General features: G+C 34.2%; 2 protein-coding genes and 1 non-coding gene across 3 annotated transcripts; 1 reads left to right on the top strand and 2 right to left on the bottom strand.

Annotated features, from left to right (window-relative positions):
- Positions 1-298: 298 nt before the first annotated feature.
- LOC115721613 (U6 spliceosomal RNA) lies at positions 299-404 on the bottom strand. Its single transcript, XR_004012621.1, has one exon. It is a non-coding gene; the product is annotated as a U6 spliceosomal RNA (small nuclear RNA).
- A 12,659-nt stretch (positions 405-13,063) lies between these two features.
- Positions 13,064-15,814, bottom strand: LOC133034388 (uncharacterized). Its single transcript, XM_061109467.1, has one exon. The coding sequence runs from the start codon at positions 15,812-15,814 to the stop codon at positions 13,064-13,066; it is 2,751 nt and encodes a 916-aa protein (XP_060965450.1).
- Positions 15,815-19,501: 3,687 nt separating this feature from the next.
- LOC133034387 (uncharacterized) lies at positions 19,502-20,524 on the top strand. The gene has a single exon (XM_061109466.1). It carries the CDS (start codon positions 19,502-19,504, stop codon positions 20,522-20,524), a length of 1,023 nt encoding a protein of 340 aa, XP_060965449.1.
- The last annotated feature ends 389 nt before the right edge of the window (positions 20,525-20,913 follow it).

The following is a 20,913-nucleotide window of genomic DNA, read 5'->3' as shown; positions in this document are numbered from 1 at the left end:
GATAAAAAAAATAAGATAATAAAACTCGACAATTATAGTTTTAAAGGTAGAACTATTATTTATTATTATTGTTGAATGACTCATTATTAATTAATAAATTAAATTAAAATTCCTGCTACATATATAATAAATTTAAGATAAAATATAGTGAAGATATCATTTTTGTTATCTAGAGAAATTTTTTATTTTTAGTATGAGTAAAAATTATAATTTAATTTTTTATGTGGAAATCATTGTAACTATAGCATGTTTCTTATTAATTTTGCAAAGTTTTTAAAAATTTTACGGCATTAAAAATAAAATTTAAATAATTTTTTCTTGATTTGTGCGTGTTATCCTTGTGTAGAGGTCATGCTAATTTTCTCTTTATCGTTTTAGTTCTATTTGATACTCAGAGGCGGAGGTACACTGAGGGTGGGCTTAACCCCCAACCCAAAGTATATTAATTATATTTTTAATATGTAATCTAATTTATGAATTTGTTACTAAGTGATCCCTCTTAATCGAAGTAAAATATTAACTACAAGAGAATTTGTGAAATATATTAAAATAAATTCAACTTGTAGAGTGCAATAAATGTTTAAAGAAAAAATAATATAAATAATTAGTAAAATTACAGTCGAATTTTTTTTTAAAAAAAAAAAAAAACTAAAAAGTTAAAGGACTTTTTGTTTGAATATCAAAACACCTACAATAATCAAATATCATCTTTAACTTTTTATTTTATTTTATTTCAAACCAAGTTACACTAGCTAGTCACCATTTTATAAATAAGATAATCATATATCATTGTTTTATTATTAAAATAGAAAATAACATATATATCATTAATTAGTAGTAGTGAGTTTGATCCCTTACATTTAAATTTGATTCCGCTCCTTTAGTGGCGGACCCAGAATTTAAAGTGAGGGGGGCGTTTAAAAAGAAAAATATAAAGTGTAGTTAGTGGGATTTGAAACTTTACCCTTTAACTTATTTGCCATTTACCTTAATCATTACACCAAAGTTATTATTATGTCTATATATGTTGTAACTAATTAAAATACATATATATTTTTTTTCTGATTTTTTTTTTCAAAAAAAAAAAATTATCCCAAATGTCAGATTTATATATATTTTGTTTAGAAAAGATTTATACTCTTTTTAGAGATGGATGGTAAAATATATATAGCTAGTGTCGGTCTCAATATTTGAGATTATAATTGTACTATATTTGTAATCTATATTAATTAATAAACAAAAACAAAAAGAAGAAAAGGGGCCGTTGGGTACCTCGATTCAGAACATTGCACGTGTTAACTTATATATACACGTATATGTATATCAAATGCATGCACATGTGTAATAAACATTTATATGTATTCACCTTTTGAATAATATTTTATATAAATATATACTACTTTTTCTCATACTTATCTCTATATATATATCTTCATAGAGAAACAATAATTATTTAATCGTTGCATTCTACATGTACCATGAAGTTTCTATAGATATGCATTATCCAAAAACGTTAATGGATAAAATTTGATGAATTATTGTAATTAGGTAAACCACGAGATGTACGTGTATATATATATAAATATAATCGAGTTATTTGCATATGCTTTTTGGTTCTCTTTCATACCAATAATTACATTTTCTAATGGCCATATAATAATTAATTACAGTACATGATTATTATTACGAAATGAAATGGTGCAGTATATATGTACATACGGCACCATTTCATTTTATATATATTAATTAATATAATACAATACGAATTAATACGGCATTTCAAATGAAGCTTTAAACTTTTAATTAATACCCTGACCCTGCAATAATTCTGAAAGAGTGTTGAGACTTCAGTATAATATACATACTAACAAATTATAATCCTACCTTTTCAAAAAAAAAAATAAATAAATAAATAAATAAAAACTCTATTCCTAATATTCTTCTATAGAAGATGGCATACCTTTAAATAATTAAAAATGTGATTATTTACATAATTATATATAATTAACACGTTTTATTATTCTTTGTTTGAATTTTAAAAGTCAGGGTCCCATTATATCTATATGTTTACCTTTTACACTACTAGGAAGAGATACGCATGCTAGCTTATAATTTCTTATTTCTTTTCTTTTTTGAAAGGGAGCTATATAGCTTATAATTAATTAAACAATTCTCCAATTCTTGTTCTTTTTTTCTATACGATTAGTTAAACAAGGGTAAATACCATTTTGGACCCTCTGTTTTACAAAAGTTACCAATTGGACCATGTGTTTTGTTAAATGACAAAATGGACCCTGTATTTTCTAAAATAGTACAAATAGGACCCTGAATTGATTTTTTGTCAAAATAAAGTTTAATTATAATTCGATCTAAAAGTGTTATGACAAAACTGTTTACAATTTTTGTATCTGTTCGTATTAAGCATTGTCTTCAAGTTGGTTGTATTAAAAAAAAAAGTTATTAAAAATTAAGCTCAAGGTCCTATTTTTACTATTTTAGAAAATACAGGGTCCATTTTGTCATTTAACAAAACACAGGATCCAATCTGTAACTTTTGCAAAACACAGGGTCCAAAATGATATTTACCCGTTAAACAATTCTAAAAAATTGAGTATATATTTTGTGTCCACAATCAGCTATAACAATTAAAATAAATTCAAGCAAAAAAAAAAACAATTAAAATAAAAAAAAAATCCTTGTCTTCTTTGAACGTACGGGTACACAAGAATTTAATATATATATATTTGTATTATTCTCATTAATTTTCTGTGATCGGAAACACTACTAGCCATCGATATTTTTTTTCAGAGCACCGTTGATTTTTTGGCTTACTAGTTCTTTTTTTTTAAGAAAAAAAAAAACCGTTTAGCAGTACTATAAAAACTTGGTAGTTTGTCATAATAAACTTCAAAGTGAGTATTAATTACTTAAAAAATGCAGTTTTTCTTAACTTTTTATCTTTTTTTATTGAGTACTGGTATTGAAAACTAGTGGTGGCACTTTCTGTATATATAGTCTTCTAATTAATTAGCTATATACTACTTAAAAATTATTACTTTAATTATATAGAATCTTATACTTATTCGAACACCAATAAGAATATTATCAAGTAAAAAGTTGCCACACACTACTAATTAGGCGTGTACATCCGATCCAATCCGCACTTTTTTGGTCAAACAACATCCAATCCGCACTAAGTGCAGATTTTTAGTGCGGATTTCATATTTTGGATCCAATCCGATCCGCATAAGAATTTAAATCCAATCTAATCCAATCCACAATAGTGCGGATTAGATCGGTTATTTTGGATCGGTTATTTTTTTAATAATAAATTATTTAATATTTCATAAAAAAAAAATTAAAAAAATACTATTGTTTCTTAATCTCCAATAATAATTTACTTCTATCTCTATTTATATTCAAATTAAATCAATATACATATATATATCAATATATATATACTTATTTTTAGATTTACACTAAAATATATATGTATCTAATTACTAAAATAAATAAGTTAGTATATATATATATATTTAAACTTTATGTGTATGTGTCTATGTGAATAAGAATTATTTTTCTTGTATTTTTTATTATAAAATAAATAAAATGCACCAACTCAATATATTACTAAAAAAGATTAAGAAATTAGAAGTTTGTGTCTTTTTTTAATTAATATATATTACATATTATAATTTTTTAAAAATATATATAATTAAGTGCGGATTGGATTGGATCAGTTACTTTTTGAGGTCAAACAACATCCAATCCGCACAAGTGCGGATTTTAGATTTTTCAATCCAATCCAATCCGCACAAGTGCGGATATCCGCATTTTGCGGATTGGATTGGATCAGATACTTTATGAACACCCCTACTACTAATACCTTTATCTTTTTTCTCTATGTATTAATTTTTTCTCAGGAAAATAAAAAACGAATTTAAGTAGACAAAATGGCTTTCGATACTATACTCAAATATGTAATATATACGAATAATAATAATTGTGACGATTGTTGTTTTAATTGTTGTTCTCAAACCGATATTATTCTATCAAGTTTTTCAAATGAGACAGCACTATTTAGATGGATAAGTCCTATTTGAATAAGGCAATATATAGCCATATGTAATATATCTTATAATTATATATGTATTTGGTCATAATCATAGAGTCGCTTTCTATGCGTATGTATTTATATATATATATGTATACACTTTAATTATCTTAAAAAATAAAAAAGAGAAGAAATTGAACTAACTAGCTTTATCGGTCCTTCCATGGATTAATAAAAGAATGAGAGGGGCACAATTATTGATATAATTTTAAAATAGGATGAAGTAACTAGCTTTTATCACCAAGAGTTTTCTTTCTAAGTAAATTTCTTCATAATTAGGCCATTTCAAACAAAAAATTTATTGGCATATTTGGGCCAACTAGTCTCGAAATCTCCGAGAGAGAGTTATAATCACAATAACCAAGTAGTAGCTAAGCTACTTAATAAAATCAAGTAATTCTCCACTAGTCATGATTTTTTCTTGTCATTTTTTGTGGATTGTTATGATATTACACAAATAAATCGCATAGCACTATCAGTCTGTCATCTCCTATAAATATATTTATATTAATATATATATATATATTAAATGGTCAATAAATTTGTCAAATTATTTATTTATTTCTCTCATCACAACACAACGTAAGATGCGATTTTTTGATAAACGACATATGTGGCGTGAGGTATGCGTTGTTGACAATGACAAATCGTATTTGTTACTTTCTTGTGGGAAGCCAACTGAAAATGAAACCTTAATTATAAACAGAAAAATGATGCCAACCATATAACTTAATAATAATTAAAAACTTAAAAGTAATAATAGTGATAATAATAAAAATAATGTTCATTATATTATAATTTAGGAATATTTATGTTTAATTAAATTTTGTTTGGTGGGTAAGTTCCAATGAACTGAGTCAGCAAAAATAGAGACAGTTTAGAGTCGTTATCTTAAACACGTCACTTAAGGCCCAAATTCATTTCAAAGTCTCAATTACGTAATTCCACGTGGCACATGCGGCGACCCGTTTGCGTTGCGTGTTCCACCCAGATAAATAAGCAGCGACGCGAGGCTGCATTAACTGCCACGTATTATTATTATTATTAATGAGAAAATAAATATAAATTATTTTTTATATTATTTAAAACGATTTAAAGAAATTCTTGAATTTTCGGTAGTGGATGTGGAGTACCTGCTTTAAAATTTCAACAGATCCAATTGGTTATACGTCTTCTTAGTTTGGAGATCCAATTTAATTTAATTAATAATTAAATTTAAAAAATTAATATTTGATTCAATTTAATTAAATTTAAAATTTAATTCAATCTAATCTAATTTAAATTATTAATTGAATTGTATCGATTTTTAATTGAATATCTAATTACATACTTAATTTTTAATATTAAATTATTATTGTTACAAGTATAATGTAACTAAGAGTTTAAATTATTATTATTATCAATCTTCACTCTACCTCGAGTCTCCCTTGGTGCTTGATCGGCGACTTGAACAACACCACCAGCCACAATGACAAAAAGGGCGGACGTCCCTACCCTGCGGCCTTAATCGACGGTTTTCAGGCAGCTCTTAATAGCTGCGATTTGGTGGATCTTGATCTGCAAGGACATCCCTTTACATGGGAACGGTCTCGAGGTACTGATCAGTGGGTAGAATTTCGTCTTGATCGTGCCCTTGTTACTCACAGCTGGTTGCATCTTTTTTCAGCTGCAACTCTTACAAATTTGGGCTTCTCTTCTTCTGATCACTCCCTGATCTTTCTTGTACCACAGCACAAAGCAACAGCAGTCCATATTCATCAATTTCGGTTCGAGAATTCGTGGTCCAGAGAACCTATGTGTGCCCAGATTGTCCACGATACTTGGACCTCAAATTCTCATCTTCCAATTCTGAGCAAAATTCAGGTGTATTGTCAAAATCTCTCTGTTTGGGGTAAAGAGTTGACTAGTAATTTCAAAAAAAGGTTAGCTCAAAGTAAAAAAAAAAATCTGCATAATACTAGAAGGAAACAAGATGCGAATTCAATTGAGATTTTTCAAAAAGAACAGAGTAACTACTTTGAACTACTTGCACAACAGGAGATATATTGGAAACAACGTTCAAAGCAATTTTGACTTAATGGAGGTGATAAAAATAGCAATTACATTCATGCTATGGCTAGCTCTAGAAAAAGAAACAATTAAATTCTAAAGCTACAAGATTCCAATGGTGCTTGGAAAGGGTGGACAGATGGCTTATAATTAGTTATTACTGATTATTTCAATTAGTTATAGACTGCTACTAACACTACTACAAAAAGTATAATTCACGTCGGTTTTTAAGTGTCACTTAAAGAATTTACGTCAGTTTATAAAACCGACGTATATACCGTAGTCGCAAATAGTTTTTTATTAGCGTCATTTTCAAAACAACGCAAAAAATAATTTTCGACATTTATAAACCGACGCTAAATACTTACTTTTTTATTTTATTTTATGCGTCGGTTAACAAATGACGCTAAATGTTTCATGGCATTTTAAAACTGTCACAAAAAACTTATTACGTCGGTTTAAAAATGTCATATCTATTACGAAAATATTTTTTTTTTACCTATTGCGTCACTTATAAAATGAAGCACAAATATAAGTAAGGAAAAATTACAAATTTTTCATGCAATTTTCCCCACCTGCATTATCAAATTTTAGAATAACTCTATATAATAGTAAATACATAATACCAAAAAAATTTAAATAATATTTTTAAAACTTACATAAAATTAGTAATCGATTCTATTAACTTATCACACAATACTAAAATTGTTAATAAAATCGATTGTAAAACTTAAATTCCATGTATATCGTAAACTAAATATAAACTAATAACATATGCAAAAGATAACAATAATCATAAAATTTGTTACTCATGTATTATAACAAAAGTAGTAACCTTAAGTATTTAATCTATAATCAAAGGCTTCACAAATTCGGCCCACATCCCGTACGACATTGATCTCCTCGTTACTATAGGGAGCGTCTAACTTGAACTGTAAACCAAAAGATAAAAAAATATTAATCATTATATTAAAAGTATAATTAAAATACAAACTCAATAAAGAAGAGTAGTTATTCATGCATGTATCTAGAGGGCACATGGAACTCGTACATGAGAGGGATCTAAATTTTATTTTTCTAACTTGATCATCATATTCATCTGCAGTGTGTCACTGTCCCATCTGAGAATAATAACCCAGTTGGAGCACAGTTATACATTGAACTAACAAAGAGTCTCATTTACAATGCGAAAAAACTAAGAGCCATGTAACAAGAAAAATATTGACAGAAAATACCTTTGAGAATTTCCCTGCATAGGGTCTTAGAGGTTGTGGAGTCCACATAAACACAAATTTTTATGAAAGTTTTTGAGCAGCAGCCAATAACTTTTTCTTTCACTAAGTATCAACTCAATGATTACCTGTTATCTCCTTTCAAACCAAATTCTACTTCATATACCACTTTTATAAGTTAAAATACAGAAATAATTCAGTCTTAAATGAAACTAACAATTAGCATGGTTATTAAACTGTATCCCTAGCTATATAGTAGAAATATGCATGTTAGCAAACATAAATGTGCATGGACTGTAGGCGTCTTAAACTTACACTGAGATTAGTATCTTTTTATTACACGGAACGATATTCATTTGTAAAACTTGAATCATCATTTAATACTAAGTTAAAGAACTTCTCTGCTGTACAAAAGAAATCATTATTTACTTAGCTCTATACACTATCTCCATTATCCATATATATAGGTACTAAAACTATAATCTTAAAGATATATCATCAAGCACATTTTCAATGTAAAAATGCAAGAGACTACTGCCATATAAGAAAATTTCATGGCTTAGTTTTGCAAGAGCACTATGAAAAGTAAATTCATTGGCTCTCCACTCCAGTAAAGAGTAATATATCTTTTATGTACTGTAAAGTTTGAAAAGGCAAAAGTATAAATTAAAGTAGAATTTCAGAAATAAGATTAAAATAGCAAGTCAGCCAATATATCCAGTTCACATATGACGTATCAACTCACTAAAATTTTGTAAATTATGAAATCTAATTCTTCATAAGAATAATAAAATGTAAACGGAGAAATGGGTTACCATTGCTGTAATTACACAATATAATAACACAATTTCACGATTCACTCAAGCAATACTTTCATTATTTGAGAACTAAAGATCAACAAATTTAACAAATAGAAAGATACAAAAATGCCACATAATATTTTAAGAACCCATATTATAGAAAGCCTATTTACAGAGACAACTCCTCAAGTAATTCACAAACTCCGTTCTTACCAAATGGAATAATGAAAGTGCTAAGAGGTTACAACCTATGAAAATACTACAAGTAAAATTTTAATTTCAAAGCCATAATACATGAAAAAGTTAATTCATACATACATGTGTGTGATTAAAAAGGTATTTTCCTAAACCAATGAACAATATAAATTATAAAAGCCAAGTATAATTTGTGCATTCCAAAGCTTCAATTGATTACTACTACAAATCTCCTTGTGGAGTCAGCCAAGTGACTAGTTAGCTGAGCAAGCAAAGCAGAATTTAAAATACATAGCGCTATATTTCAACATTTCTCCACTCCTTTAAATCAGAGAAATTGTGTTATGGAAATAAACACATTTTATGTACTGCAAAACAAGAGAGGCACAAATTTAAAGAAGTTTCGTTCAATTCTTTTCAATCGATCACGGATAATAACCAATAGTAATAAAAAATAAAAGAGATGTTTGTTTTCTTGTAGTTTCAGTTGTAGAAGTTATATCCTAAACAAATAATAAAGTACTGAGCTCCACACACTACCTCCATTATCCAAATATACAAGTAATAGACTATAATCTTAAAATTATATCCATCAAGCACCTTTTCAAAGTAAAAATACAAGAGACTACTGTAATATAAGAACATTTCATGGCTGAGTTTTGAAAGAGCCCCAATGTCACGACCCGAGCCCTAGGCTCTGGCAGATGTGTAATATCCATAACTTGTGTGGTCAAAGGTCACACTTTGACCCTTGTAAGAAAATAAAGCTTATAAATGATCATTTTATTTGTATTACAAAATACTATTTTAAAAGATTTGGATTAACTCCTATATTAATAAGAAAATATTAGTAATAAAATCAGGACCACTCATCAATATAAAAGAACAGTAATATTCCCACAGTTATGTAATCACCAAATAGATAGATTTAATAAGTCAATAAAATACCAAAATAATACCTAGCATCCATCATGTCCCATTTCTAACTAGTACATAACTAATTTAAGTCATCCAGACCATCCATTTGTTCTTAAATACAAAATCAGTCTCATTAGAAGGTGAAAGAGTAAAATATGACTAAACTAATAACGACATTCCTTTCCCAACGGTACCATCCTCATCCACTAGCATCAAACTGAGTTCCTGGAATGGGAAAAAATAGGGGGTGAGCTTATAAAGCCCAGTAGGAAAACAACTAATATCAAAGGACCCTTGGTTTAATAAAATTCCTGCATGGTTAGCTTTATAAAAATAAAATGTCTCATCAACAGTATCAATATGTACAAATAAAATAGAGAGACCACAAATAATCACAAATCAAACATCAAATGCATATCACACCGTCCACTAGACCCCTAGCTCTCAATACCAAATCATAGAAAACGACATCCAAAACCGGGTAGTCACATATGATATGCACCATAAATATCGGGACTCAGATTTAATTCACTCCCTGTACAGATTCTAGGTCTTTCACCTACAGGTGAGTGCACACCTGATCTACCTATGATGACACAGAGACTAGGTCGTGAAACAACAATATGCATCGAACATGATCAACATGGCTCTCATCAATATAACCAAAGCAAGCAAATAATAAGCATAACAAAAGAACATATTCCTTTTTATTTTCTAGAAAATTCGGCAGCATAACAGCTGTATTTTGAATAAACCCAAAAATCATAACCTGCATAAATATTTGCACACAAAAATATATTTGGCACACAAAGGGCCTGCAATGATCCCGTAAAATATGCAGATTAAGTTTTCAATTTTTCAAACAATTTTGTAAATCATAAAAATTTGAATATGTCTAATGTTATACAACGCAGATAAAAATCAAGTCCAAAAATCAAGTTGAGTCCCTACCTCTCCCGAGTCGTTAAACTTTTTCCAAAAGACGATCTTAAGCTCTCAAGTCCCAAGCTCCAATTGTTTAGTCCAAACTTACATATTACTCTCACCTATACCACCAAATGGTTAAATAATTATCATTATCGCATTCTACATTCAAAACCGAGTCCAACGACATATAATACGACTATATTTAAAATTTGGGGTTCCGAAGCCTCACCTAAGCGGTGCACCTTAACAATCGGTGGCGGTAAAAATTGGTGTCCCAGAAATGTCGCCAAAAATAGGAGTAGTATATATCAAAACGACCACCTCGACGAGTAGATCACACCCATGCCAACCGTTTGTCAAAACGGTACACGATGTCACCGGAAAGTCGCCGGAAAGGGGCGAAGCTACAAAAATGTCACCGGAAAAAGTTGTGAACCGGGAAAAATGGTTTAGTGTAGGTTGTTCTCCTCGACGAGCTGAGTTTAGTGGTGAAGACGATTCGTCAAACGGACGCCGGAGGTGACCGGAAAATCCGTTCAAAGTTTGAAATCCCAAACTTTGACTTGCGATCCCGAGTCAACGGCGGCGAGAGGAGCGGCGCCGCTTGGGGGGTGAGGTCGCCGGCACTTGGGCTTTCGATTTGTCCGGCGCGTTGGGTCGGGCGGTGGGTCACCGGAGTGTGGTGGTTATGGAGGTTTATGGGTTTTATTTTTGATATTTTAAAGAGAGAGAAAGAGAGAAAGATAGATAGAATGAGAGAGGGGGACGAAGGGTTCAGTATATTCAAAATAATATATATATATATATTTTTTACATACATATATATATATATCATTATTTAATTAATATTTTATATATATATATATGTACATTTGACTCGGTCAAAAACCGAGTCTTTACATTCTCCCCTCCTTAAAGAAATTTCGTCCCGAAATTTTAAAGTACAACCTCAAGTTGAAAATTAAACAAGTGAGGATACTTCATATACATCTCGGACTCTAACTCCCAAGTAGCCTCGTCTTCTCTGTGGTTCCTCCATAAGACCTTGACTACTGGAATCTCTCTGTTCCTTAACACTTTTAGCTCTCTTGCCATGATTTTGACAGGTTGCTCTTCATAAGTCACATCTTCCTGAAGAGGGATAGCCTCATACTCAATAACATGTGACGGATCTGGAGTATACTTCCTCAACATAGACACATGGAACACATTATGAACATGTCCCAACTGTCCTGGTAAGTTTAATCGATAAGCGACCTCCCCAATCCTTTCGATAACCTCAAAAGGTCCAATATACCTCGGGGCTAGCTTACCCTTCACTCCAAATCTCGTTACGCCACGCATAGGAGTAACTTTCAAGAAGACATAATCACCAACATTAAACTCAACTTCCCGTCGATGGAGATCGGCATAGCTTTTTTGACAACTCTGAACAACCTTAAGTCTTTCTTGGATTCCCTTAATCTTTTCAGTGGTACTAGTGATAATCTGGGGTCCAATGGTGACATGCTCATCTGGTTCTGCCCAACACAATGGCGATCTGCATGGTCTCCCATATAAGGCCTCATAAGGAGCCATGCCTATACTAGCTTGGTAGCTGTTGTTGTATGTGAATTCCACCAGTGACAAGTGTTCTCCCCAACTACCTCCAAAATCCAAAACACAAGAGCGAAGCATGTCTTCCAAAGTCTGTATGGTCCTCTCAGACTGTCCATCTGTCTGTGGATGATGGGCAGTACTCAAGTGAAGTTCAGTCCCTAAGGCTTGTTGCAAGGCCTTCCAAAACCTTGATGTAAATCGAGGATCTCTATCAGAAACAATGCTTGAAGGCACTCCATGTAGTCGAACTATATTGTCTACATAAAGTCGAGCTAGCTTGGTAAGCTTGTAATCCTTCCTGATTGGAATAAAATGAGCAGACTTAGTCAAACGATCAACAATAACCCAAACAACGTCATGCTTCAAAGGTGTCAATGGCAACCCAGTAACAAAGTCCATGGTAATCTTGTCCCACTTCCATTCTGGTATAGGCAAAGGTTGAAGTAAACCTGAGGGTCTCTGATGCTCAGCCTTTACTTGCTGACATACTATACACTTAGCTACAAAGCTGACCACATATCTTTTCATTCCTTCCCACCAATATTGTCTCTTTAAATCTTGGTACATCTTTGTACTTCCAGGATGTACAGCGAATTTGGATCTATGGGCCTCAATCAAAATGGTCTCTCTAAGTTCAGGGATATCTGCAACAACTAGTCTTCCCATATGGTATAGATACCCTTCACTATTAACTGTCCACCCATCTAGTTGCTCACCATCCTGGATTCGGTTCCAAATAAGTCTTAGTTTTTCATCTTGCCACTGAAGTTGCTTAACTTGTTGAAGTAGTACTGGTGTAGCCACTAAGTTAGAGATACAAGCTACTTCTTCCCCTTCATAGTATTGCAAGTTATAATCACCCATTGTGATTGTCCTTTTCCAGTCCTCAAGAGCCAAACATGCCAAAGTACTATGAGGCTTTCTACTTAGTGCATCAGCTACTACATTAGCTTTCCCGGGGTGATACTGCAAAGTGAAATCATAGTCTTCCATATACTCAACCCATCTTCTTTGCCTCAAGTTCAAGTCCCTTTGAGTAAAAAGATACTTCAAGCTCTTATGATCTGAGTATAACTCAAACTTTACGCCATATAAATAACATCTCCAAATTTTCAAGACAAAGATTACCGTAGCAAGTTCTAGGTCATGCGTAGGGTAATTCTTCTCATGTGGTTTCAATTGTCGAGAAGCATAGGCAACCACCTTGCCATTTTGCATGAGGACACCTCCTAATCCAGTACCTGAAGCATCAGTGAATACCATAATGGTTCCTCACTATTAGGAACAGTGAGAACAGGCGCCGAAGTTAATCTTTCCTTCAATTCTCTAAAAGCTTCTTCGCAACTATCATCCCACATAAACTTTACTTCTTTTCTTGTTAACTTCGTCAAAGGCATAGCGATTCGTGAGAAATTCTCTACAAAGCGACGGTAGTAGCCTGCCAACCCAAGAAAACTTCGAACTTCAGTGACATTCTTTGGTCTTTCCCACTGTAGAATAGAGTCTATCTTTGCAGGATCAACGGTGATACCATCTTGAGAAATTACATGGCCCAAGAACTTGACTTCAGTCATCCAAAATTCACACTTCTCTTTCTTAGCGTATAATTGATGATCTCTCAATGTCTGTAATACTGTTGTCAAGTGTTCAGCATGATCCTCACGTGTCTTAGAATACACCAAGATGTCATCAATAAATACCACCACAAACTTATCCAAGAAAGGTCTAAAGACTCTATTCATAAGATCCATAAATGCAGCAGGTGCATTCGTTAACTTTGGCATTACCAAAAACTCAAAGTGTCCATACCGTGTCCTGAAAGCAGTCTTAGGGATATCTTCTTCCCTAATCCTCAATTGATGGTAGCCTGACCTCAGATCAATCTTTGAAAAGAACTTTGAACCACCAAGTTGATCAAATAGTTCATCAATCCTCGGTAAAGGATATATGTTTTTAATTGTCATCTGATTCAGCTTTCTATAGTCGACACAAAGTTGCAAAGTCCCATCACCTTTCTTGGCAAACAAGACTGGAGCTCCCCATGGAGAAGTACTATGTCTGATGTAACCCTTATCCATTAACTCCCCTAATTGTTTTTTCAATTCAGCCAACTCTGCAGGTGCCATGCGATAAGGCGCAATAGAAACTTGTTGAGCTCCGGGAATCAAATCAATGCAAAACTCGATCTCCCTATCAGGTGGTAACCTTGGTAAATCCTTTGGAAATACATCCAGAAAACCACTAACCACTGATATCCAAGGGAACTCGTCTAAATTCCTAGACTCATCATCGATCGCAAACAGAATCCCATAACACTCTAAGTTTCTCTTTCCACCTAAACATGCCCTTAAGATAGGATTTTGTCTCACTGCACTCATGTTGGCTCGATAAACAATGAAATCACCACTAGGGGTTAAAAGAGTCACTCTTTTACGTGAACAATCCACAATAGCTTGGTATTTAGACAACCAATCCATACCAAGAATTACATCAAATTTCCCCATAGGCAACACTAGTAAGTTTCCAGACAACTTGTGTCCCTCGAACACAATACAAACTGACCTACATATGGTGGATACCTCACCATGTCCCCCCATAGGTACACTCAAATGCAATGCAGGACTAAAAGTTTCCCAACTCAAACCCGACATACTAGCAAACATCAAAGATATAAAGGAATGCGATGCACCAGTATCAAATAACACATGAGCCCAAGAGTGTGAGATAAGAACCATACCATCAACAACTCCCTGGTCAGCACCGCCTTGTACATCATCAACCCCAAGAGCGTAGGCTTGAGCGGATGACTTTGCTTTTACCTTTCCCCTTCCCTGACTAGGATAGCTTGTACTTGCACCAGACCCTCCACCTTGATTGTACCCTCTTTGACTCTCACTAGGAGCAGGAGTTTGGAAACCCTGTGAGTATCCCATGTTGAACCCTGAACCTTGTGGCTTGAACTGATGTTGATACTGAGACTGCTGGCCCGATTGGGGTGTGAAACCATAGGATGAAGACTGAGACTGGTTTGTCCTGGGCTGTCCATGAAAAGGAGTAGACTCTACATAGCTCCCTATGGGTCCTCCATGAGATGCTTGAAATCTTTGTTGTCGTTGCGGGCAATCTTTCTTCTTATGACCTTGTTGACCACAATTGAAACACCCGTATGGTCCACTACGAGTCTTTCCAAATGAACCACTACTAGTGCTACCCCCACTAAATTGTTGTCCTTGGGACCATTGTCCTTGATTCTTCTTGGTCATCTTTCGGTCACTTCCTCTTCCTCTGCTTGTGTTCTTCTTCTCATTCCCCTCAACATGAGCCTCAATTCGCAAGGCTGCTGTCACACATTCAGTCAGGTTGTTAAAGGTCAAAGGGGCTATAGGACCACGTATCGCAGGCCTCAAACGACGCATGAACTGTTCAATCACCAAGGGTTGATCAACAACACCAGGATATGCACAAGAGGATAGCTCTACAAACTTCATGTAAAATTCATTCACAATCATATCCCCTTGTCTTAGACCATCAAATACTCCAATAAGAGCCCTCTTGTGAGATGGACTAAAATATTGTTCCATGAAATCTTCCTCAAATTCTCGCCAAGTCATCCCATCAGTTTCCATTGTCCTGGACAAGGTCTCCCACCAATCTGCTGCACCACCCTCTAACTTGGACACAACAAAAGTAACTTGATATTCCTCAGGTGTTCCTATTGTGTTGAAATTTTTCTTTATTTGCCTCAACCACCTTTCAGCTACCATGGGATCTTGTCCACCCTCAAACTCAGGCACTTGGATCCGATGAAAGATCTGAAAATGATGACTTTGTAGAGCAGCAGGATCCATTTGTTGAGCGGGAATAGCTCTTAAGGCTTCGAGAAGGGCATTCATAGGGAATTCAGCTTGTGGAGGTTGGACATTAGCTTGAGGGGCGTCTTCTCCAACCGTTCTCCTTGTCTTCTTTCCTTTTGGAGGCATTTTCTTAGGTCTGGGAACCAAAAGCTAATCAGTTAGTGAGGATTAGAAGCTAATAATATAAATATGCCTTATACATATAAATACCAAGATATTTATTACTATTATTATTTAAAATAAATCTAAACTATTTGGTGACACACTCCGAGGTAATTAAACCCGGTCCTCTGATACCATTTTTCTGTCACGACCCGAGCCCTAGGCTGTGGCAGATGTGTAAGATCCATAACTTGTGTGGTCAAAGGTCACACTTTGACCCTTGTAAGAAAATAAAGCTTATAAATGATCATTTTATTTATATTACAAAATACTATTTTAAAAGATATGGATTAACTCCTATATTAATAAGAAAATATTAGTAATAAAATCAGGACCACTCATCAATATAAAAGAACAGTAATATTCCCACAGTTATGTTATCACCAAATAGATAGATTTAATAAGTCAATAAAATACCAAAATAATACCTAGCATCCATCATTTCCCATTTCTAACTAGTACATAGCTAATTTAAGTCATCCAGACCATCCATTTGTTCTTAAATACAAAATCAGTCTCATTAGAAGGTGAAAGAGTAAAATATGACTAAACTAATAACGACATTCCTTTCCCAACGGTACCATCCTCATCCACTAGCATCAAACTGAGTTCCTGGAATGGGAGAAAATAGGGGGTGAGCTTATAAAGCCCAGTAGGAAAACAACTAATATCAAAGGACCCTTGGTTTAATAAAATTCCTGCATGGTTAGCTTTATAAAAATAAAATGTCTCATCAACAGTATCAATATGTACAAATAAAATAGAGAGACCACAAATAATCACAAATCAAACGTCAAATGCATATCACACCGTCCACTAGACCCCTAGCTCTCAATACCAAATCATAGAAAACGACATCCAAAACCGGGTAGTCGCATCTGATATGCACCATAAATATCGGGGCTCAGATTTAATTCACTCCCTGTACAGATTCTAGGTCTTTCACCTACAGGTGAGTGCACACCTGATCTACCTATGATGACACAGAGACTAGGTCGTGAAACAACAATATGCATCGAACATGATCAACATGGCTCTCATCAATATAACCAAAGCAAGCAAATAATAAGCATAACAAAAGAAAATATTTTTTTTTATTTTCTAGAAAATTCGGCAGCATAACAGCTGTATTTTGAATAAACCCAAAAATCATAACCTGCATAAATATTTGCACACAAAAATATATTTGGCACACAGTGGCCCAGAACAGTCCAGAAAATATGCAGATTAAGTTTTTAATTTTTCAAACAATTTTGTAAATCATAAAAATTTGAATACGTCTAATGTTATACAACGCATATAAAAAACAAGTCCAAAAATCAAGTTGAGTCCCTACCTCTCCCGAGTCGTTAAACTTTTTCCAAAAGACGATCTTAAGCTCTCAAGTCCCAAGCTCCAATTGTTTAGTCCAAACTTACATATTACTCTCACATATACCACCAAATGGTTAAATAATTATCATTATCACATTCTACATTCAAAAACGAGTCCAACGACATATAATACGGCTATATTTAAAATTTGGGGTTCCGAAGCCTTACCTAAGCGGTGCACCTTAACAATCGGTGGCGGTAAAAATTGGTGTCCCGGAAATGTCGCCGAAAATAGGAGTAGTATATATCAAAACGACCACCTCGACAAGTAGATCACACCCATGCCAACCGTTTGTCAAAACGGTACACGATATCACCGGAAAATCGCCAGAAAGGGGCGGAGCTACAAAAATGTCACCGGAAAAAGTTGTGAACCGGGAAAAATGGTTTAGTGTAGGTTGTTATCCTCGACGAGCTGAGTTTAGTGGTGAAGACGATTCGTCAAACGGACGCCGGAGGCGACCGAAAAATCCGTTCAAAGTTTGAAATCCCAAACTTTGACTTGCGATCCCGAGTCAACGGCGGCGAGAGGAGCGGCGCCGCTTGGGGGGTGAGGTCGCCGGCACTTGGGCTTTCGATTTGTCCGGCGCGTTGGGTCAGGCGGTGGCCGGAGGTGGGTCGCCGGAGTGTGGTGGTTATGGAGGTTTATGGGTTTTATTTTTGGTATTTTAAAGAGAGAGAAAGAGAGAAAGATAGATAGAATGAGAGAGGGGGACGAAGGGTTCAGTATATTCAAAATAATATATATATTTTCTTTTTTTTACATACATATATATATATCATTATTTAATTAATATTTTATATATATGTACATTTGACTCGGTCAAAAACCGAGTCTTTACACCCATGTAGATGCATTGGCTCTCCACTACAGTTAAGAACATATCTTTCTTACTTCAGATACTTTAAAGAGAATGAACTTACCCTACTTTATTGAACTAAAACAATGACTTTGACTGTTATGTACAATGAGAAATGTACTCTTGAAGCCCCAGCCGATTAAAGAACACCAAGAAATGATACTTAGGGCCCCAATATATGAACCCTACAATAGGCCCACCTTTTATGTACTGCAAAGTTTGAAAAGGAAAAAATATAAATTAAAGAAGAAGAAGAAACAAATGAAACACAATTAAATTCTGTTCCAAAAAAATCTTTTGTAAAACTATCTTAGTTCAAAATTACACAAACCCAGGACACCAAAGTCCAAGTAAAACCAAATCAGCTTATCACTTTTCTCCAAAATACCCATATGATAGAACGTTAAACTAAAAGACATGGAATAATAAGAAAAAACACACCTGCTTAAAAACTTTAAGTCCAACTGTCTGGACCCAATTAGAGAAGAACTCATTGGACAGTGGTGGTTGTGCGATTAATAAGAAGACAAAGAAGAGAGTACGAGGTCGAGGTTGGGTCGTCGCATGATTAAAAAGAAGACGAAGAAGAGGAGAAGGTCGAGGGGTTCGTCGATTTTGTTAGAGCTCTTTCTCACGATTAATGGTTAGGGACGAGTGTGAACAGTGTGGCATCTGAATTGGGGGTTTAGGGATTTCACTCTAGTTTATGTCAGTTACGCACTCTCACCATTTTTTTCGATGGTTTAAAACCTCATATATAAATTATTCTACTGTTAACAATAGACGCAAAATGTAAAGCAAATTTTTACAATTGTTCACCTTATTCGTCAGTTTTTATTTTACCATCATTTAAGAAACGACGCAATTCACATATTATCAGCGTCATTTCAAAACTGACGGCCCAATTATCTAGGCACTATTCACATCAGTCAATGCCATGAATAGTAGAGTTGACCGACGTAAAAAGTGTAATTTGTAGTAGTGTAATACAGATGACCAACCTGTTATACATGGAATTGTTCTTACTGTTACCTAAGCTCAAAATGAAGATCTATTACAGCCCCTGTATGATGAGGAAATTAAAAGAGCACTCTTCCAAATGCACCCTGATAAATCTCCAAGACTAGACGGAATGGGACCGGGTTTTTTCCAAAAACACTAGGATATTGTCGGGTCTGATGTTGTCTCTATGGTAAAACAATTCTTTGATTCTGGCATTCAATGACACAAATCTTGTACTTATTTCGAAGAAGAAAACCCCTACTTCTATGAGCGACCTTCGACCCATAGCCCTCTGTAATGTGCTGTATAAAGTTGCTTCAAAAGTCTTAGCCAACCGAATGAAGACCATTATTGACTGTGTTATCTCCGACACTTAGAGTGCGTTTATTCCAGAGCGTCTTATTTCTGATAATATAATGGTTGCTTTCAAAGTGATGCATTATTTGAAGCGCAAAACTAAAGGCAAACAGAGATACATGGTCGTGAAAATAGATATGTCTAAAGCATATGACTGTGTGGAGTGGTCATATCTCAAGACTGTTATGCGCTGCATGGGGTTTGCTGATTGTTCGATAAACTTGTTACTTGAATGTGTCTCAACGGTTCGATATTCGGTTGTTCATGGAGTTCATATGATGGGACCTATAGTTCCTTCTCGCGGTATTCGGCAGGGTGATCCCCTCTCAACTTATCTCTTTATTATTTGTGCTGAAGGTTTCTCCACTCTAATTAAACGTTACGAATCTCGTTGTCTTCTGAGAGGTTGTCGTGTTGCTCGTGGCGCTCCTTCAGTCACTCATATGTTGTTCGCTGATGATAGTTATTTTTTTTGTCAAGCCTATCCTGATGCTGCTGCTCGTGTCATAACTCTCCTGCGAACCTTCGAGAAAGCTTCAGGCCAACAAGTAAACCTTGATAAGTCCTTGATTTCTTTTAGTACCAATACTGATGTCGGTACTCATGCTGACATGTGCTCTATTTTGAATATGAGTGCTGCTACCGATAATAGCATGTATCTTGGTCTTCCCAGTACTATTGGCAGAAACAAAACATCTATTTTGGGCTTTTTGAAGAATAAGATAAAGTCTAGAATCAGCAGTTGGGACGGTAAGCTTCTATCTTGGGCCGGAAAAGAAGTTCTCCGCAAATCTGTTGTCCAATCCCTGCCTTTCTATGCTATGAGTGTCTTCTTGTTGCTTGTCAAAACTTGTACTGAAATTGAACGTCTTATGGCTCAATTTTGGTGGAAGACTACTTCTAACAAAAGTCGCGGTATTGTCTGGATGAACTGGGATCATATGGCCTCTCACAAAAATCAAGGTGGTCTTGGCTTTCGGCGACTTCTTGACTTCAACCTTGCTATGTTAGCTAAGCAAGGATGGCGATTTTCGCCAGCAGAATTTACAAAGCTCGTTATTTTCCAAGAGGTGATTTTCTGACGGCTGAGTTGGGAAATAATCCCAGTTTTATTTGGCGAAGTATCTAGAGTGCTCATGATCTTCTTAAATTGGGTGTTAGAAGAACAATTGGGACTAGACAGCAAACTAGTATCTTACGCCACCCTTGACTTCCTTTGCCTAATAATCCGTATGTGTCCTCTTCGCATCCCGCTCTTATGAATCAAATCCTCAATCTTAGAAATCTCCTACTTTTATGGGCAAATCTGACTTAGAGTTTAAATTAGTAGTGGTGGTTCAAGAAAGAATTACTCATTATATTTGGTATAAATTTAAGTCTTTGACTTTAATTTTAGAATCCAAAACAGAAATTTTCTTATATTTCTAATTCCAGAATACAATACAGCTTTCACAAGTGTTTAATAACCATT

The sequence above is a fragment of the Cannabis sativa genome, chromosome 2, assembly GCF_029168945.1.
Source record: "Cannabis sativa cultivar Pink pepper isolate KNU-18-1 chromosome 2, ASM2916894v1, whole genome shotgun sequence".
Classification (NCBI taxonomy): Eukaryota; Viridiplantae; Streptophyta; class Magnoliopsida; order Rosales; family Cannabaceae; genus Cannabis; species Cannabis sativa.
The sequence above is the reverse complement of the archived record's forward strand: the minus strand, read 5'-3'. Positions and strand labels throughout refer to the sequence as shown.